Source organism: Tympanuchus pallidicinctus, unplaced genomic scaffold, assembly GCF_026119805.1.
Source record: "Tympanuchus pallidicinctus isolate F22 unplaced genomic scaffold, pur_lepc_1.0 scaffold12, whole genome shotgun sequence".
Taxonomy (NCBI): domain Eukaryota; kingdom Metazoa; phylum Chordata; class Aves; order Galliformes; family Phasianidae; genus Tympanuchus; species Tympanuchus pallidicinctus.
In genome coordinates this window covers 18,137,132-18,159,146 of record NW_026294637.1, presented here as the reverse complement: position 1 = coordinate 18,159,146, position 22,015 = coordinate 18,137,132, and the positions used below count along the sequence as shown (strand labels likewise).

The 22,015-nt window shown below is 45.9% G+C and overlaps 1 protein-coding gene across 3 annotated transcripts in view; it reads right to left on the bottom strand.

Annotated features, from left to right (window-relative positions):
• Positions 1 to 22,015, bottom strand: part of NPTN (neuroplastin) — a 47,205-nt gene that overhangs the window by 22,781 nt on the left and 2,409 nt on the right. For all 3 annotated transcript variants that reach the window (XM_052672258.1, XM_052672257.1, XM_052672259.1), the window contains exon 2: positions 732 to 903. In XM_052672258.1, coding sequence (XP_052528218.1) covers positions 732 to 903 — 172 coding nt within the window. The remainder of the gene's footprint in view (positions 1 to 731; positions 904 to 22,015) is intronic.

Genomic DNA, 22,015 nt, shown 5'->3' with positions numbered 1-22,015 from the left:
CCCTCATCAACTCCACGGCCAGGAAGCACTACTGCAGGAATGCAGAAACCCTGGAAGGATTTCTGCTACAGAGGAATGGCAGAGCTGGCCGTATACATGTTGTTCTCCTCCACGCCCTTAGATGGGAAGTAGAGACAAATCTGGAGCGCACACACGTGGAACACATTAATGCTGAAAATACAGATACACTGACATGAAGCATGTGATAGAGCTCTGCTACTTTAGTCAGGATTTGGTATCATCTCAAAGTACAGCTCTGACAACACTCAGAACAGTTCCTCACATTCCAAGGTCAGAAAATGACTAAACCAGCTGACTGCTGCGGTGATTTATTCCTGTACAACAGGAGTGCACAGCTGAAAATTTATCTTCATGTAGATATAAGGAGGACAGAGATAAGAGCACAACACACTGGGAGGGAAGGAAAGCAAGACTTGGTGTTTGCACCTATGTTCGTGTGTTAACAGATAACCCAGAAAAGAAGCAGAGGAGTTTAGAGTGCAATGAGCCTATAATAACAAAGTCTACTGTGTGCTTCCTGATGCTATGTTGACGTGACCCACACAGGACAGCTGTGTTACTCCAGCACTATTCACAAACAGACTTCTTGTCAAGCCCTTAACACAGGTTTTAAGACCACTGGGACACAGACAGGCCCAGCATCCCAGCAGCAACTCCACCAATGCTGACATTCTCCAACATAACACGAGATTTTCCCCATGGAGACTTACTTGTACTCTGTAGTGTTTGAGGTTTTCCTAGTGCCAGGAATCTCTTCTCCATTCTTCACCCAGTAGCTGGCAGAGAGGGGGCTGGGGCTGGTGGTGAGGTTACACTGTAACGTGATGGCAGCCTGACCATACACCGGGATGGTTACGTCCTCGCTGGCATTGATCCTCGGCTCTGAAAAAAACCATGCATTAAGTAGCAAGAAATCATCGCGGGGAGATGTGCCACACTAGTCTAAAATTCAACGGGGGAAAAGGAAAGGAAAAGAGACTACACAAGGATCGGCACTGCACTAATTTGGGAGACACCAAGAAAGTCACAACAAGACATCTGACCACCAGAGCAAAGGCAACACCTTACGGATCAGCTCCCCTATATGGGAAAAGAAAAAGACATTCATTTTAGTTGGTAACATTGCTGCAGATTTCAGTGCAACTCAATCATTTTTACACGCTGCTGAACATAAACCAGGTGAATATACATCCCAACAGCACACAGATAAGAAATCAGGCATTCCTCGGGAAGCATCTTCAATCTGGCCATTCCTCAGCCTCTCTGCTTGTGCTGAGATTTAAAACAGGACCATTTTCTCCAGAAAACAGCCCTCCGGGGCACATCTTCTGACTAATATCTCACTAATGAGAAACACTGATGGCCACCTAAGGAATCTACCCTGTCTGCACCTGCCCGTCCTTCCACGCCACACCTGAGCACTGCCCTGCTACTACAAAGCCACGCAGAGCAAGCGAGCAAAGTTAATTTCATCAAGCTGAGGAGAGATGCAGAGCAGCTTCTCCTGTAGGTGGGATGGGAGCACACAGCCACTGAATGGGACACACGTCTGAAGAAAGACAGCTCCAAGTAGGCCTTCATGCTTAAGAATAAAATGTAGGAATACACCGTGTTAAAAACTGCAGTCAGGTTTTTAAGGCAACCTGAACCATCAACATTTATGATGAATAAAGTGAGTGTCATCTCACAACGCACCACACACGTGGCATCCTTTGCTGGCTGCAGCAGGGAGCAGGGCTCACAGTTACAGGCATTCACTTAAAAAAAAATAGAACAGAATGACAGAGCTTTAGGGAGATAAATGGAAATACCTGAAAATACCTTCACTTGTGATGAGGCAGAGCCTCGTGCTCTGCAGCTGGGCCAGCAAACTGCAAGGTGAAGAAGCTGGTCACTAACGAACATCTCAGTGATTTCATGTCAGCAAAGGATTTTTAATTCTTTTTTTTTTAATTATTTTTTTCCTTTGCCTTGCTGTATGATACTTGGGATACAAATTTAGTCACAGCCATGCAGCCTTCTGGATACTCATCTGCCAAGTACTTGGAAAATGAGTTATTTAATGGAACGATGAGGGGAAAATAACAGTGCTGTCCAAAAACAGTATTTTTCATTGCATTAACCATCCACTGATCCAACACAACGCTTTGATTATTGCCCTTAGAGGCAGGCATAAAACGTGCCCACCTTCTGAAAACCCCACAGAGCCACGTGGAGCCCCGCACATCCTTTCCTCCTTGGTTCGGTGGGTGGCCACAGATCTTCTTTCCCCAGCTATTTCAATCACAGCTCCCATTTATCTGTGGGCAATCTGCAGCTACTGTAGCTGTGTTTGGTTTTTTTTCCCCTGACACTTCTCACAGGTAACTCACAATTTCCTGCAACGTGAAAGGTGACTCAAGTCGAATGCATCTGCATCTTTTACCTGCGCTGACATTATTTAATTTAATGAATGAAGGAATAAATGAAAGCACTCGGGCAGTTCTAACTTCATTTAGTTCTGTAAGACAAACTGCACATGGAATATTACTGGGACAGTGACAACCAGACAAGGATGACAAACTGAAAGAACAAGATGCGAGATTTTCACACATCTATCATTTGCGCTGCTTGTTTTACGTAAGACCTGGTTGTAAAACAACCCGCAAGTGAAATTCATCATCCAAACTGGTAATGAGATTGAAGCCAGATCTAGCTCTTGAGTGCTAACGTTCAAAACTAAGCTGCACTTGACTTCTCTGCTCCTCCGATCCAGCTGACATTCTCTTGCTACGGTGGTGATGTCAAGCAGGGCCAACAGCAAACCAGGCTCCATCAGCTGGAAATGCCAGCACTGTTTAGCCAGAATTCCTGTTCCAGTGCAGGCTGTGTTCACACAGAGTGCAGCTGCTGAGGCATTTTGGGCAGTGTCAGTTACCATGTTCCCCATCTGCTTGGAAGTCAGCTTCTCCCCTTATCTGTTTCCAGCAGGGACACGCAGGAGTTGGATGTCAAGGCGTTCTGCCTCCCAAACAACAGCAGGTCACATCTCTTAACATAAATGGCACAGAGCAAAAGCATTAAAATATTCACTTCAATACTTTTTCCCCCACACGTAAGCGTGAATAAAACAGAATTGGAATAATTATCCCAGTCACAAGGCACTTAGCAATGCAGTCACCATACACACTCCAGAATTAGCAGCGCCAGATGCAAGGAGATGGCACGAACTGGGGAGGAAGATGAGAGGTTAGCCTTCAGTCCCCAGAGCAGGTCAGTTTCAGCGGCCTGAGAAGAAAAACCCACTTTCCACATGGAGACATCTTCCCAGCAATTCACTCCCAAGTGACGTGGCCACCATCGCTGACGTGCCACGTGAAAAGGATCTGCTCCCTCTGCAAGTTGCTAGAGCCGACTGGATGACAGCGAGGAGAGCTGGCAGCAGGACTGGCCACATGCAAGGGAACCAAGGTGCTCAGGGCAGGGGGCATTCCAGGAGATGGTACTTCCTGCAAGACAAACTTCGAGCTTTGTCTTAAGGCAGTATCATTTCCTAAAGGTACTCAGCTCTTGCTACTGGAGGCAATCAAGCAGTCCATAGACCTGAGTCCTTCAGGACCTGCTCCTCAAAAGGACGACAGAGGGAGCAACCACTGGGACTGAAAGCTGGGTGTGTTTCGACAGCCCAACGCCACTTCCATTTTCCAAGTACACCCGTTGGGTTGGCTGCCCATTTTTCCATGTGCATGGATGTCGTTTCCACTTCCCAGGAGGGTCTCTGATCCAGGCCCGCGATGCAGATTTAAGTTGCTCTGCCTTTGACTCATTATGCATTTGCTTTATCTCGTTAGAAAACAAGAATTATCACCTATCACCCTACACAAAATCAAAGGCAGTTCTTCTATATCAGTTCTCAAGATATAAATTTCCACTCTAATCTTGCACTGGCCAAAGGCTGAAAGGACTTGGAGCGATTCTGTGTCTACTACATTCTCTGCTTTTGCAAGCTTTCCCCTGCTAACAGTCACATTCCCAGATGACAGCTGTTTAGCAAAGGTTATTACTTCAACACTGGAGGAGGGCTTTTTCCCCCTTTCATAGGCTGCACTACGAATGGCTGCATAAGTTCAGTGCTGCTGCATCAGAGAACTCATCAGGAAACATGCTGCTGCTTAGGAAGGAAAAGAAACACCACGACTTCATGGAAAAATCTAAACATTTACAAGTCACACGCAATGAAAAGGGAAGGATCTCGACAGAAGCAACCAAAATCACGTGAGGAAGGCATTCAGAGGAAATTCCAAGAGAACAGGAGAAATTTAAAAAGAAAATGCAATAGTTAGACCTGGGAAGAACATAGAAATCAAATAAAAAGGCACTCACAGAGAAGCTAGCATCAGAGTGGCTGTAAACCTACTACAGGACTAACGGGGGCAGGGAAGGAGCGCAAACTCAGCATCAGGCTCGCTTTCACACACAAGCTATGAGAAACATCCCCAGATCGTCCCACGTCCTTTGATCCTAAGGAGAAGACAGACAGGTGGCAGCACTACAGGCAGAGGAGAAGTGTTGGGTTCGAGACACCAGGACAAGGCAGCAGGGGGCCAGCGGGGGACACCGGGGAGGCGAGGACACTAGACTGCTCTAGATACTACAGTACCACTACCGTGGGGTGCCGAACTCACTCTGAAGGACGCTTATAGTAGCCTGGGCTCGAATCCACGTTATGGAGGGGTTTTGCCTCAAGTCATTCCTCCTGGGGTCGTTGCTGGCCCTGCACTCGTAAGTCCCAGAGTCTTCCAGGGTGAGGCGGGTTATTCTCAGCACGCTCACCCCGTTCGCCCCGTAGGCGGTGTTAATGGTGACACGGCGCTTCCGAGCGCCATCCCACAGCTGTTTGAAAGACTCAGCCCGGTTGACTTCAGCATACCACCACTGGATCTCTGGAGTGGGATTCCCAACCACATCACAGTACAGTTCAAAGGCGTCCCCCGTGAGCTTAGTTTCTGACATGGGCGACTTGACAAACCCAGCTAGAGGGAGTGGCAGCAGAAACGCAGTGACAGAGCGGCAGAAAACAAAAGATCTTATAAAGAACAAAGCAACGAGGTACAGAAAACAGTCAGATCAGACAGTGGCAATCTACAGTGACAGCTGTTAACGTGACTTTTAGAGAAAAAGCACAACACTGAGCACTGGCAGCTGAAGTTAACACATGAAGAGCACAGCGCTCACAGAGGTGAGAGGGATTTCAGTACATGCCCACGGGCAGAAAGGTCTCCCCGTTAGTTAGGAAGCACCTTTGGTGCTGCTCACTTCCAGAGACCATACAGTGTTTGCCTTTTGAGGCAGGATGCTGTGCTGACGTTCACAAGCAGGGCAAAACATCCTTATTACGGCGTGAAATCCTTCAATACTTACCAGCTTCCCAGCAACGTCAGGAGCGCAGACACACTAAACTGTCCTTCAATCCTATTTTCAAAGGTATCTATCGAAAACTGGGCTGCCTTAAAGCCGGTCTCTTCCCCCACACGCCTGCCTCCCCCTAAAGCTAAAAGATTACAATGCAGCTGGCCAGACAGATTATGCAGCACAACCCATCAGATGGCTGAGCTCCCCGGGCAGCAGGGCTCCCGGCCGCAGGCAGAGTGCCACACAAACAGAGACCGACCCGGCCCTCCCCTCAACACCACGGCTTATTTTCAGGATGAGGACTGTTAGTTCAGCAGTAACATTCCTGAAGCACGTGCCTTAGGAAGCACTTCACAGAGCTACAAGAACAAACGCTGCAAAGAAGTCAATTAGTACCAGAAATCATTCCAACTACAAACCCATCTGACGAGGATTTTCATAGCCTGGCACTCCAGCACTACAGACAGGTGAGCTCCGTGCTCCCAGAAATACCACTGCAAATAATCCATTGCTGGAGGGAGAGGAAAAGGTGTCGCAAGAGAGGTGCTGCAATTAGCAGCAGTTACAAACCATGCTAAGAACACCGTGCTGCTCCTCTGGGCTAACGAGGATCACACTGCTCTCACATTTCTGCTTCAGCTAACAAAGCAGGCTGGGTTATGGTCCTGCTCTGCTGGACCTGTCCCCATTTCAAGGAACCCCTGAGTGAGGAAACCTGGCATTCCAAAGAGGCAGAAATCAAGCAGCAAGACCTGTCTGAATGTGCTTTACTGGATGCAAAGGGCAAAAGCGACAGCAGGCCACAGCCCACCTTCTCTCCAGGGCTTAGTGCTCCCGCAGTAAGGCAGACAGAACAAGCTGCTAAAAGCTTTGCCCTTTAGTTTGATGCTGCATTAGCTACACTGTTAAAATATTATAACTTGTGCAAAAAGCCTAAGAAGAAAAAAGATTAAACAGGATGACTGCATCCAAAGGACTCTTCAGTAAATATTCTCGGGGTTTAAGTTCTAAACCCTGGGCTTCCATCAGTTCCAAATCCTCTTGAAAAATCGATGCCTGAGATTATGATAAATTTCAATGCACCACTATCACGAGCTCAGAAACGCTGCTGTCAGTACAAACATCTCCCTAACCTCCCCCATCCCATCACAACAGTGCGCTCTGAAGAGATTCCAGGTTAGAATCAAAATTCCAAGCAGAAGAAATGGGAAGCAAGGTGGCAGAAAAACCCTCACGTGCAGGTTAAAAACACCTGAGATTACAAAGGACTGGCAGTGCCATCAAGAACTGCAGGTAAGAGTCTACAGGTAACGCACACACGCTCAGTAGCTGCGAAACAGCCAAGGCAGTGCATCAAACAGCATCAGTACATCGAGGCAAGGCAACGCTTCCAGCTACTGCACACCTGCCAGAGGGCATTTCTGATGGAAACACCCAGCCAGAAGCAGCAGAAAGTGCTGAGACCTGCCAGTACCCAGCAGACACGTTAAGAGAAAGGGTTGAACAAGAGCTAAACGTTACACTGATGTTTGCTGCGACACAACGGGCGCCTGGAAACTGAAGGACTGCTGCTTTTTGGCATCTGCGATTTCTGCAATTGTTCAAAACCAAACAGAAAATGACACTGTACAGCTTTCATTGCTTACATAAGAGGCTTTCCGTGCCCAACAGTTTCCTTACTTGGTCTTCTCCTCTGCACAGCACTCACTGCTTTGTTACTGTCACGTTCTGCACAGCTCTAGAAATAGGAGGGTCAGAAGAAAGACCACAAAACACAAGCATGTCAAGATCACACCAGAACCAACTGACAGCTGAGCAACTGCCCGTGTTTGTATGAGTTAAACCTGTACACTGCAGGGAAGCACCAGCAAGAAGAATTTCTACCTTCAGCACGCAAACATCAGCCCCAGACAGAAGAACAGAGCAGAAGAGAGGTTAACATCCAACTGCTGGCCAAGGCCAGGGCTCTGAGGAAGGAGGCAATGGATCTATCGCACCTTAAGATGCCAAAGGAGCAGAACAGCCCAAGTCTTACGTGGATCCTTACTGACCACTGCAGTAGGTGTGAGTGTCTTCAAATGCTTACAAGAAAACATTGTTATGAACTTTCAGTAGTATCAGTGACAGCCGTATTTATCCTTATAGCCACCTGGAAGTTCTTCTGTTACTGTGACCTTCCCTCATTCAAAGAAAAAGGTGTTTTGTGCTATTTCTGAACTCTAATTGTTGCTGTGCAGAAAAGAACAAAGAATAACCCAGTGTTAAATGCTCTTCACAAGGTTTTTACCAGATATCCCGAGGTAAAATAACTTATCACAGTCCGGAAGATGGAGCAAAGCACGCTATTCTGTTTCCAACCAAAACCTTTTGTTAATAATTCATGGTTATCTGCCTAACAGAATGAACAAAGGGCAGGCAGAAGTTTCCATGTGCAGCAACAGAAACACAAAGCAGACTCTCAGAGCCAGAAGGACGGAAAAGTTCAACACTGCCTGGAGTTCAGGAGGGGAGAGCGGATGAGCAGGCTGACGATTAAAGTGCAGAAGCTGAGCTTTACCAGTCCTGTTTCCACTGATGAGGCTCCATCAACAAAAGAAACCTGTTCAGATTAATTCCTCACTAGCCAATATCTGAGCCACCTGTTGGACAGAAGTGAGCGAGGCCAAGCCAAGCTACATTCCAGCTTTGGAACATAAATGACTTGCAGCTCTGCATACCAGCAATACCACTTCCAACTTAAACGGCAGCAGCCCTGCACACACTGCCCTTAGTGACAGAACCCAGAGAAAAGCCAGCAGCATCCACCTAAGAACGTGTGTGGGAGATGCAATAAAGCTCATCTGCTTGCTGACGTTGGCTGTGACCACAGAGCTGAATTCTGCATACAGCCACGATGGGAGCGCTTGCAGAGGCAGGAAAAACACTGAACTGTCATTCTGACCAGCTTCTGAAGCCTGCTGCAGCAGCTTGTACCCTGCCTTGGCAGGAGACCAAGGCAAAAACACCCAAAAGACAATTTCTGAATAGCTCCGAACCACCGTGGCTGTGACCAAAGAGCTTAAATCCCTCACTTGTTTAAATGAGCACATACAAAAAGAGGATCCTTAGCAGACTGACAATCAGTACAGAATACACAGTCAAAAAACAGCACGAAGGTGGTACCTGACAGTCATCCTTAGTTGCAAAATGCCTGCCACCATGCAAACACCCTTTCAGTACTGAAACCCCACATCAGATGCACCAGGTCGCTAAAGAATCGATGCCAGTGGCACGGGAGAAGCAGAGGGAGAATATTAACCCAAATTAACAGCTAGTCCTAGAAAATGATGCTAAAAATAAAACTAGGTTCTGTCTTTAAGAAGATGCAGATGAATGTCAGCAGAGGTAACACTAGGCCTGTCCCAGCACGACAGAAGCAGCCATGACCACATGAAACGCAGGTATTCTTGTGCTGAACTCCAGTTACTGGAAGAAAGAAAACAGTTCAAACCCAGCTCCAAAATGAGAAAAGCATTTGGAAGGTAAGCACAAAAAGCACACCTGATTCCAGCGTGAACCCACAGCGCAGCTTTGGGACTGAATGCTCTGCAGGTGGTCATTATGTACAACCAAAGCCATCCCGTACACAGCCTGATGCTTCACAGTTGTCCCAGCAGGCTGCCAAATGCCCCTATTTCACCACTTGCACAGCTCTGGAGATTCTGTTCCTGTGTCCTACTTGAGACCTTTGCCTGCAATTCCATCTGTATAGAACGAAAAGAGCTGATACAGCCATTTATGCTGTTCTCTTTGGTCTCTGAACACCCATAAAAGGTTTCTTATTAATATACAGCTATTCATTTTCACAAATAAATGGTTTCAGAATGGCTTTCCTAAATGGGACAACAAAAGGCCAAATAGATTTGCTGAAGAGCTTTGCTGTTGTTGCCCTAAAACACTCCAGACGAGATACAGATGGCACCAGCAAACACCATCATCATCTTTATGCTGAGGTTTATTGCTGGGTTTTTAGCACTAGAAGTAGGCCTTAGGGTTGAAGCTTCCAATAAGGTCTTTTTTTAAAAAGCTCTCGTGATACCCTTTTCCTGACTGCTATTAGCAATTACAGATGCCAATACATGTTTCTCTTCCCCCACGAACAACGTTTTCTTGCATTCCCAAATACCCTGGGCTCTGCAGAGGTGAAGCCATGCCAAGCTTTATGACCACCGCAGCAGATAAATAGCTGGATCTTCAATCCCGAAGTGATGTAAAAAATAAAAAGGTGCATTTATGAGGATTTATGAGAGAAAAGACACAATTCAACCCAATGTGAATGCCTCAACACGCTTCCAAAATGCTGCATTTGTACCATCCCAGGATTCCAAGTGCAGCTGGAGCTCCTCCTGCTTTCAGGAAGGGAGGGGGAAATGACTCCACGACCACACTGAATCACACATACTCTAAGGCCGCTTTCTCTCCCTCACTTCAGCCCGTTTTCAACTTTATTACCCGATAAATCTCACCTCTGACTTGTATCAGGATATCAAAGAGCTACATCAGAAGCTGTCCAGCTCTTCTTCCCATCTTCCCACCCCGTCCATCACCTGGAAGCCTAAGCAACAACCGTCTGCTATTTAACAGGGACTGCTCCTCATTAACACGTTTTTCTTCACTGAAAAGGTGTTAATTATGTGATAAATTTTTCCAAGTGGAAAAGAAAAAGACCACAATCCCTCTGACAACGCACTGCACCGGTACTTCATGTGGGCAGAAAAAAACCCAGCCTAGTTAATATGTAGTGCCTTCCCAATACTGACCTTTACTAAAAGGAAAGTATTGGAAATTAAGTTAAATCTGTAGGTAAGAGTGACAGCCATGCTCTGGATAGAGAAGAAGGGTGAGAATTATCCATTCCACAAAGAGCAGTACAGCATACCACCTGATTTCACTCACCATCCAGCGGGTTTCATGGCTTCCCCACTCATTTATCACCAGAGAACACAGCCTTTAATCATATTGCCCACCAGAAGCAGGTTTGGTTTCATATCACCGATAAGCAGTGGGTTTAATTTTCACAGTGCTCTCACTGCTCAAGAACCTGAATTCCTGCAATCTCATCTTGCAGCTTCACACAGGTGAATGCAGGCTACAACTTGCTATGGGGGAAAACATTACCCAGAGAGCATCGTGCAAAATGCATGAGCCCTTGATGGAGCATTAGATTCACTGCACAGAGCAGGAAACCTGAGGATTACTTTCTCCAAGTCCACAGACAGGAGGATTAACGTTGTCTGGATTCAGACCAACATTCCCCAGTGCATTAGGAAGCCTTGCTGAGTCTGACGTGCAAAAAAGATTTATGGCCCAACTAATTCCATTCGTTTGCTGAAGTAAAAATTCAGGGAGCCTTTAAGTAAATGGTTCAGAGCCTCGTCTGCTGCGAGGCCGTCCTGGGAACACATCCTGCATAGCCAACAGAAACTCCGCTGCACGAAGAAACGACCGGCTCCTGGGTCATAAATCAGAGCTCAGACTGGAAAGGATTTCTGAAGGTCCTCTGCTCCAACTGCCTCTTCCAAAAGAAGAAGCCACTCGGATCAGGGCGAGGACTGCAAGCTGCCCATTCATCCCTTCCACAGCCACACAGTGCATGCCTCCATTCAAGGCCTCCCTCAGAATTAACGAGCAATGCTTAACTTCACACTTTCAGCAGCAGCTTCCATCTTCCGGTCACTTCTTTTCCAAAAGGTGATCTCACCAGCATTCACAATTTAATGAAAAAACAACCTGTAGGCAGAAACAACACCAGCATGTAGTAGGAACTACATCTGCGCAGCTCTGATTTCAGAAAGCTGTTTGCACCTCAAGTACATTCCCAGTTTCAACCCTTTCCAGGCATCTCTCACGTTCAGACATCACTGTATGAGTTGTGTTCAGACATCACTGTATGAGTTGTGGTCCGTGTTTACAATGCAACAATCCCGTGCCTGTACATCTGATAACACAAGGCAGGAGAAAAGAAAATGGTTCCAAGTCTGGAATACACAGCAAGAGAAGAATAATCAGAACAACAAACAATACCTGCTGCCTCATTTCGGCTGTATGGGTGTCAGCCTGTTAGCTGCTGTCACACTTACAAGTGTAGTGGTCTGCCTGAGGTTTTTCCTACTTCTTTAGCTGGGGAGAACAAAGTTCCTCTGCAGAACAGCACAGTCGGAGGCACCAAATGCAACACAGACTGAATCACACTCCATTTCGTACAGGAAACAAACCTTGGTACCACATTTTAATTGAAGACTTGATTACAGCACGTTACACACACTGATGTTCCTGCAAAGGGCTCAGGAATGCTGACTGCAGTGCACTGCATGTACCACCTATTCAGATGACACAGAGGGAGTGACTGAGTGAGGAGATGCTATTTCTACACATCTATGTCCCTATAGAGCATTCTCAAGATCCCACTATAACTCTTCTGCTGAGTGCAGGCTTCACTTTCAGTTTATAGGCTCTTCCTTACCAAAGCCTGCTTTTTGTTTTAAGCCCCATTGCTTAGAGGAACTGAACAAACATCTAGAAAGCTCCAAGTGTCTCTGTCCTGTGAGTTCATTTATTAAAGCGATTCTCTCTGCTTTGGACGTCCTGGTTGGATGAGTTTGCTATTGCCAACACCACTGCAGACACGATATAAAAGCCTTATGAAAGTCCTCAGATCCTTATAACGTTAGAATCAATGCTCTCAAACAAACAACTCAGAGACACGATGAAGCCAACTGATCCACCTGAAACATTAACTTGCCTGTGGAATGAGATCCAGAACAGCAAGTTCATCCATTTGTTCCATGCCACAGAAAGCACATTTGTTTGTATTTCAAAGCAAATGGTAAAGGACTGCTCTTGGAAGTCTTTGAAGTAGCTCACATCCACCTCATGTTACACAAAGACAACGGACAAATCCTAGACAGAGCTGCATTTAGTTCAGCACGAGCTTGAAACACTGCATAAGAAAAGCAACTCTGGTTATCTTCATTGAGCAGCTCCCTCAGCCCAACACCTTATATAGCATCAATTCAACGCCATGCCGTGACTCCAGGACACACACACCCCAATTCAGAATGAAAACCCCTGGTAACCTGACAGCGCTTTAAAGCCCCAAAGAGGTTTGTCATTACTGGGCTCCTGAGCACAACACGGGCTGCTAAGTGCTCCCCAGGGCTCTCACTGAAGAACTGCTGCAAGAGTCCAGACACTCTGGGCAGCTTCCATGCTGCAGCCGAGCGATTCCTGTTTGTTCAGAGGTGCACGCTGTCAGGAAGCTGGTTTCAACACTCCAAGCAGCATTTACTGCAACAGATTTCCTTCCACAAAGGATTTCCAGCCCAGCTTCTGCAGGTTTTTCCAAAGATTAAGCCTGCATTGTCCTCTGAAGGGGAAGGCATTATTCTCCAGTTCTTTCCATTCCTGCTTCTTCCTGCCTGAAGTTAGGGACAAAAGGCTTACAATCATCCATGCAGGGGGAAAAAACAACAAGCCAAGATTTAATAGTTTTAACTCCTTTTTAGGTCACTAAACAAATACTTTCGTTGTAGTTAAGGAACGTACAAGAGCTTCTCTAAAACACAAAGACATCATTCCTCCATACTGCCAAGAAATAACATGGGTTAACGACCAGGATCCCATTCTCTAGAAGTAATTGGGAAGAAACTCAGCTTCACAACATAGAAAAGAAGTTACCAACAGCTCTGCTTCTCAGAGAAGACAGCAGTTTAAATCTGTCCAGCATTCACACCTAACACAGCAACTGAAGCCTGCTTCCTGGAGATCCCAAAAATATTTAAGAGGACTGAATCTGCATCCCAAAGATGCTGGAATCACCGTAAGATGCTGGGTACAGATCACAAAAAAATAAATCTCGTGTTCAGCTGAGTTATTTTAAACCCTCAAATCATTCCTTTAGCAAGCCAAAGGTTAGAAGCACTTCCCAGTTTTGCTTTGACCTTTCCTGATCCAACAACTGTGTTTGAAAGGAGACTGATCACGTTTGTCCCTTGTGCAAGGGAAGCAGGCACTGCATAGCAAACCTGGTTTTGCCTCTTTCTACAGGACGAGCTGCTCCGTCTCATCTGTGATAAAGGAAAGTGGGATGTTTTAACACACCGACCTCTGCAGAACTGCTGGATTATGTAACAGGTCACACAACCCCAGGTGGGGCTGCAACCAACTCATTCAGAAAGAACAGAAATAAACAGGAAAAAAAAAAAAAACAGAAACCACACATTAGCAGATGGAACAATGCATTTTAACATGCAAGGCAGAGTTCAACTTTCCACAGAGCAAGATTTGCCTGATAGCAGTATGCGAAATGCTCCAGGAGTGGGAGGCAGAGAAGGGATGTTTCCTCCAGCAGTTCACGCTTTTATAGCTGCAGAGAACTTGTGTCTACGAACTGCTAACTTCAGCTCACACACCAGGCTACGACCCACCTGTCAGCCCGTTTCCCAGAACACAGCGCTCTTCTATTCACAGGGAAGGAGATACATTAAGAAGATGCCACAATTTGCTAAACTTACTGATCTTCAAGTTGCATTTGTGGCTACTCTTCCCTCCCCCCTGTGCAATTTTTCCAGTACAGTTCAGCTTCTCCCCGTTTTGACAAACCAGTGACTCCAACGTGTCTCTACTCACCAAGTCTTTGCTAACACAAACAGCCCTACCAACCTGTATGTAGGACACGCCAGCACAAACAGCTTTGCTCTCCCCACTGCTCAGTGCCAGCGCATGCAGCCGCATCAGGGCACGTCATAAATCAGATCCTTCTTTGGCCCAGGGCTTTGATCTCGCGTGGCCTACTGACACTGCTCAGATTATTGGGACAGAAATAAACTTCCGAGGGCAGCTCCTCCACAGCATCAAACACCACTATTTAGAAAATCAAATTCACTTCAAACAAGATTGATGCGAGCTTAACTGACCGTTACCCACACTGTGCAGCTGATGGTCAACCTGTTCCCATGACTCACATAAGCGACGCACAGGAGGACAACTACACCCTAAAAACATCCAGCATGGATAAGAGGGACCATTTTGGAGCTTCTGGGTTTACTAGAGTCAGCCTTACAACTTTAAATGCAGCCTGGAGTCCTCTTGCCCAAAGACTCCTATTTCTCCTGCAGCAGAAACAGCAACTCAATTAGAGAAGGAGTGCATCCGGACTCTTGAACAGGGTAAAACAAAAGGGAGCTGACATAAAGTAATGACATAAATGTGATCCTTTGCTCAGCATGAGGAAGATAAACACTTCTGTTTGGACTCTGCACACTGTGGATATATTAGAGATAACATGATGGGGGTGAAAACCAGAAGGGAGGGCAAGGATTAAGCATCTCACTGCAAAACAAAAGTACCCCACAGCAGTCAAGGCCTCATGTGCCTGAGCAGCCCAGAGAACTCACATGCAGCCTCGTGAATACACCAGGGAGTCTAAACTCACAGCCGAGGGTCTCTTCCAAGAACATTTAGCTTCATTTTAGAGAGTGTTTGAGAACACCATGACCTAAAGCATTTTGTTGAGTTCCTGTTGCAATAATCTGCCTGACTTCCAGCAAAACGTTAGTTCTCTTCATTCTTTATCATGGCAACTCTTGAAGAGCTGCTGCACCTAACATGATGGCTGCATCAAGGAGCCTTTCCTATGTTCTTCAACCAAGAAACCCTCATTTGGTTCTGCAGTTGTTTTACAAAGGTGTCTTTTAAAATACCTTATTGGAGATCAGACCAAAGCATTTATTCTGGATCAGGCCCTTCCCTGCAATGGATGTGGGAGGAATGTCACAGCAGGGCAAAGAATCATTTCCTGACACTGACTCTGCTCAGGGACTTCCTAAACCAGGTGATATTTTCATGGCCATCTGAGAGCAAGTTCACATTTCTCAAAGAAAAAGAAAAAAAAGCTTTGTTTAGTAATTTTCCATCTCTGAAAGGCAAGAGCTCTCAATTCACAAAGGAGGATGACAGTGTAACACTTAGGAAACCCACTGGGAACAATAAATCCACTTTTTTTTTGTCACACTGAGGACAGTGAGAGAACAGCATCAGCAGGCAAGGCATGCTCACCTCAGTGCCCACACAGCCAGCTCCAGGTTAGCACTTGTTAGGTGCTGTAGAAAGAACAGGATAAATGATTCCTGCAGTTGATTTGCTGCCTAGAAAAGGCATAAAGAAAAAAGGAGACGATGCTTTGCTGAAAAATCTGAATGTGGGTCACTGAGAAACAGTTAGAATTCAGATATTTACTCACTGTATGTTGGAAAGCCCCACAATCTTCTGTATCTACCGAGACTGAAGATACAAGATCTAAGCATCGCTTCATTCATTCCCTCCCTTCTGCTGTTCCTGCCCTGATCACTATTTGTAGCAGTTTAAAAGCTGCTCCTATCTCATTTTCCTGCTCCATTCTCACAAGCTCCCTTTCTAGAATCCCAAAATGCCTCCCTTCTTAACTCCATACGGCTCCAGATTGAGGTCACTACACAGATCCTGCTATGGCTAAAAACAGGAGCTCCACGAATCCCAGACCAAAGCCTACAGCTTTGCCCAAACCTATCTTGTACTCCTCAGGGAGACCAGAAGTTGCTCTTGAGCACTACAGAACTTACAGCAAAGTGCTGAAAAACTGCCAGTTGAAAATGAAATGAATTCCGTATGGAAGCAAATCAATGCTGTGTCTCAGTCTGACATCAGGCTCAGCATCCTTAAGAGATGGGAGGCGTCCTGTTCACTTCAAGAAGAAAATGCTGCATTGCTTCTCATTGTCATCGCTGTCAAGGATGCAGAAAAACTGAGCTGCATTGTAACCAAATCTGAACACAACAGAAGGAAATGAAGAACGCTTCTTGAAGGAAATGAGAGAACATTTACACTCCTGTCATGTTTGACAACAAGCAGTGAAGCTCTTGGTACAGAACAGTTACAGTCAAGGTATTCAAGTATCATCCACAGCCCTTTGCATAAAGGAACAGGCACAAACTGAGTACAGCTCAAGTGCAACAGCCACAGGTGACAGCACTTAGATCGAGGGGGAATCCAAAGGTGAAGGTAATCTAAAGCATTGTAAAACCTTGTATGATGGGAACCAGCCATCAAACGAACCCTACATACAGCAAAAAGGCAATAAAAAGGGACAAAGAGGAACCTGCCCACAGAGACTTCTGAAAACACATTAATGTGCAGCACAAGACCTGAGGTCCAGCAGCTGCAGGGCTCAGGAAACACTTCCCTGGGCACCCCTCATCCAGCCAGCTGGGAAGCCCCAGCAGCAGCTACCAGCTGAGCCCACGGTTCGTGGAGCCTGGCAGCCACAGGACAAAGGGGAACTGAATCAGAACTGATTCTACCATTGGCCGAGGCTGAACAGGACGTGATCTCCAAGTTATGAGATTTCTAGTTTCCAGAGTCACTGAGGCCATCTATCATAGGTGTGGGGCTGCTTAACAGAGCCAACACTGACAGTCCTCAGTGACAGACTCAAGACACTCAGGGTAACTCAGCATGCATGGAATAAATTGCTTATTTGGTGACTTTCTGGCTTAAAACAGATGCTGCAATATGAATTAATATGCTGCCGCATTTGCACAAGAACAGAAATATAAAGTAACATGATATAAAATGCCAGAGAGCAAGTTGGCTGCTTGCAATTGTGGCTGCTTAAAGCAAAGGAGAGAAGATGAAATAATATTATGTGGAAAGCAGCTTTAGGTAAACTATTTGAACACCCAGGTTAGAATGCCCGGAGCAGAACCTAACAAAGTGCAAGGACAGGAAGCGTGCTGTCCTTGCTCGAAGCCATATGGAAGACCAGATCAGCAGCACTCTGACAAACACAGCCTTCCCGAGCTCCTCACCCTCTGTTCTCAGCCTGCCTTCCCCCCACTAACCCTGATCGCTAACCCTGATCGCTGCCTGCTCCAACAGCAAACAAAACCTACAGACCAAAATAACCCACACAGCAGTAAGCATTACCAAAAAATACCCATGCCAAATTCTCATAACATCTGTCACAATTTCAGATCCTTTATCAAAGTATCTTTTCCTCCAAACCAAGCAGCCCTGATTTACACGACCATCTCCAAAGCAATTTTCATTGCTCTTTCAGATTCTGGCCTGCAAGACTCATTTCAAATCTTCCTTATGTTCTGTATTTCCATCATCTCCACTTATGACAGTCATTAAATATCCCTCACAGCAACACAACAGTTTCTTAATACTGCAAACACACCTGTGACTTCAACAGCATTAACAGTAGAGCTTGACTGCAACTGGTAACTGCATGCAAACCTGTTCCTTAGGAGGAGCTCTGAATCAATATGCAGGGAACTAAATACCTGCATACTTGCAAGTTGAACCTGCTAAAGTAGCTTATTTTAGCTCATCCCCACCAAGCTCTTTTGGCACAAACCAGGCCAAAAAGACCAAAAATAAAATCCAGGAGCAGCCCATCAATATGGCACTTGTTTTTCCAACTGCTTCAAGCTCTGGACTGATGGCATCTCTTCACATCTTCCCTTTTCTCATCCACAGCACTTCCTCTATCCTCCTTTCTTACTAAATGCATCTATTTGAGGCTTCCAAGCAAACAAACGAGCTCCAGGGAGAGCCTCTGTGATCCCCACATCTACACCAAACTAACATAATTGACATAATGTGGCAAATAGTAAATAACGACGCTACTTAGCTGCACCAAGGCTTAATAGATTCATTAATGCACCATTTTACAACATGTACTATTAAACAAGCCCATAGGAATTACAGCATTCCAAGGCTTGGGTTTGTTTTTTCCTCATTCATAGCAGAACAGGACATCACAACCTAATTAGCCTCTATAAAAAGGTTTCACAATGCAAATTCATTTAGCCAGTTAGCATCTTGGACTCTGCTCCTCCTCGTGTGCAAAGTTTGTAGATCTGTTGTTCCTCTTTCACACCTCCCCCCAACTTTCTTTTTTTTTTTTTTTTAATATAAAAACACTGTGATCTGACAGGGAACACCAACAGTTTACACAAACACACGTTCCTGAGACAGGTCTGACACTGCACTTGTTATACTGAAATCCCAAAGTTCCTCCAAACAGTGGAGGATAGATAGGATGCTTCTTCATTCTTCTTTTGAACACGGCTGCAAAGCAGAAATCTAGGATCTTAGAGACTGTTTGTTTGTTTTTTACCTCTCTCCATCCCAACCCCTTGGGATAAAAAGCTGTCCTGCCCTACAGCCTCCAACAGTGTAGCTGAGGGTCCTACTTACCCAGCACACAGAGGGTGGTGAGGCACTGGAACAGGCTGCCCAAGGAGGCTGTGATGCCCCATCCCTGCAGGCATTCAGGGCCAGGCTGGATGTGGCTCTGGGCAGCCTGGGATGCTGGTTGGTGACCTGCACACAGCAGGGAGTTGGAACTGGATGAGCACTGTGCTCCTTTGCAACCCAGGCCATTCTATGATTCGACCCAGCTCAGAGCCCACTGCTCACGCTTCCTCCCCACACACACACACCCTGCTGCAGCCAAAATCTGATGCTGACATCTCAGTGCTGTTCTCCACTGCGTTCTGAACAGGAATAGTGAAAAAAAGCTCCACTCTCCAAAATCTTCTAATCACAGAATCACCCGGGTTGGAAGGGACCTCAAGGATCATGTAGTTCCAACCCCCCTGCCCAGCAGGGCCACCAAACGCACACATTCAGATCAGGTTGCCCAGGACCCCGTCCAACCTGGCCTTGAACACGTCCAAGGACGGGGCATCCACAACCTCCCTGGGCAGCCCGTTCCAGGGCCTAACTACTCTCCTTGTGAAGAACTTCCCCCTAACATCCAACCTCAATCTTCCCTCCTTCAACTTGGATCCATTTCCCCTAATCCTTAATTCTAGCAGATATCTACACCTTCTGACACTGCTGTATGAATCCTTCCCAGCTTCCAAAGTTGTCTTTCTGCTCAAATGAGTTTGCATCAACACTGAAGCGGTGACTTCAACCACACAGATGACCCAAAAAAGCTTCAAGCTTATCAAGAGAACATGAATTTTTAAAAGTCTACTGTAGTTATCTTGCTAGTGGATGAATACTCCCAAGACCTTCAATCCAGGCTGAAATTATTTTTAGATTTAATTAGACTGAATCTCCCGTAATGACACAAGAAACAACGCAGCACACAATGGCAGAGGAAGTGAAAGCATTCAGTAGTAAGATTTTGTGAAAGGCACGTAAAAAATGGTTCAATTATCTGAATGTGAACAACTGGACATTATTTTTTGATACAGAATTTTGACAATCCTCCTCCACCAGACTGGAACTGCAGACAGTCAATCCCAGTTCAGTGCCCAAGAAGACAATGGGAGAAACCTATCTGATGAACAAAGCCTTACTGCCATGGTTTGAGGCCACTTACCCATGACAATCTGATCTACTGCAAAGTCAGTAAAGCACAGCTGTAAACAGAGGAGGAAACAGCCACCGTGTTCCTAATTTCAATAGGGCAATTATGACTGCCCCCAGACAAGAGACTCCTACCAAAAAATAAAACTGCATTAACACAGCTTCGTGTACCAGGTGTTTTTTCATGTATGCAAGCAAGTAGGTGAAAAACAGAATGAAATAAGATAGCTGATTGCCTCGAGCATTATTGTTTCAGTTGACAAAAGCAAAGCAAGCTGAAGTAGGGGTGGGTGCTCCATTGGATCCAACAGGATCACGACAAGTGGGAGCAGCCATCAGAAGATGCCATTTAGCAGGAACACCAAAGAACTGCTTGGTGTAGGCAGTCAAGGAACACAAAGCAGCAGTCCTGCCACGTGAGATGTGACCACTGCTAAGGATCCCACTGGATGTGAGTCAAAAACATACTGTAAAAAACACATTTGTCCTGTGATGCAAATGGGAATGCCATCTGCAAGATGCACCGAGCCGTCCTTCCACTCCACTGAGCCCTGGGCCGGGCCCAAGTGGAACTGCGGCCAGTTCTACTCATCACACTCCTGAAAACGTGACTGAAAAGCACCGGGAACAGTAAGGAAATACAACTTACACAAAACGACCGTGACAACCGACCTAGAAAAGCACAGAAGGTAAGTGCTGATGGAAAGGAAACACTCGGAACTGTATGGATATAAGGAATAAAACGCCCAAAGAGGCAAGAGAGCTGGGTTAGGTTCACAGCTAAGAGACCTTTCCAGTTAAAAATAAGCAGAATCCATTTACCCAGCTTTCACCTCAAGAGGTTCCTCAATAGGAGCCGCAGCACCTCCACGGCTTGAAGCTGAGCAGTTTCCACACTGGTTTTACAACCGAACGATGAATCACAGGCCAGCATTGTCCTTTACAATGCAAGTTTTTTTACAATCGCCTCCTCTAAAGGAGTGCTTGCAGCAAAAGAAACAGCTCATTGTGAAGGAGAGAACGCACCTCATTCACGAGCAAAACAAGCAGCCTTCCTGCAGGACTCTGCTGCAGGGACAGTCAATGCTCGCTGTGTACTTCAGCACTTAGCAGCACTTCCACTTGGATTGCTTCTTGACCTAATTAACGCTATTGTTTGAAGAGCCAGTACGAGCAGTTGACGCCTCGTTACCTGTTAGCAGATATCTGTAAGGGTTTAATGCCATTTTCAAGCGTATACACGTTAGTCATCTTGCTTGTATTTAAGTTTCCTATGCGGGAGTTGTAGGAGGAAGGAGAATAGAAATGGTGGGGGGAACAGAACTTTGAACATCTTCCTCGATGCTCAGCCCACACTCACGCTCCATAAATGCTGTACGAAACCATTTCTTAGTTTTATCTGGGGACCGCTAAAATCACATCAGAATACCAGAAGGCAATCAGTGCAAAATGGCTGAAGAGCTGCAGCCAGAAACAGCATTCACCATTTTTTAAAATGCAGGATTTTAGGGATTCTGTCCTTCAGACAAGACGCGAGAGAGCCTGCTTTTAAGTGCACGCTGCCAGACCAGAGCTCTGAAAAGGGAAGAACTGGAAAAAGTGATTCAGATCGTGCAGCGCTGTGCTAAAGACTGCAAATTGAACAGGAGCAGCTCAAGTATCTACTTCAGCCGTCAGCAGAGAAGCAGCCATGCTCCTTTAAACCTTACCAAGTACCAGCATCTTCAAGCCTTGGTTTTGAAGGAAGCAGCTGAAGGAAGGTTGAAAACAAGCCACCAAGGAAGGCATGGAGTTCATCACCAAAGAGCCAAGCTCCTTTCCACAAGGAGAACACTGCTCTGAAGTGGTGACTTTCCAACCAACACCAGTTGCAAACTACAGGTTTACACAGAGCTTCCTGACAGACTGATTTTTTCCAGCTGTTCCTCTTCAGGCTTCCTCGCCTCTCTTCTAAGCCTCCTTTCTGTCACTTCACCTAACTCACCTGCTGGACACAGACATCAAGAAATTGACAAGTGCCTCCTAAGAACCCTTGGGAGAAGTTACATTTTTGACACACAACTTTCTCTGTGATCCCCAGGTGTTTATGTAAGAGCTTGAAATATAATCCTTACAGATGCCAAAAACCAATTTCCTGTTTTAGTCAGCTTAAATCTATACGTGGTGCTAATTAAAACTATACTGGATTACATTAATT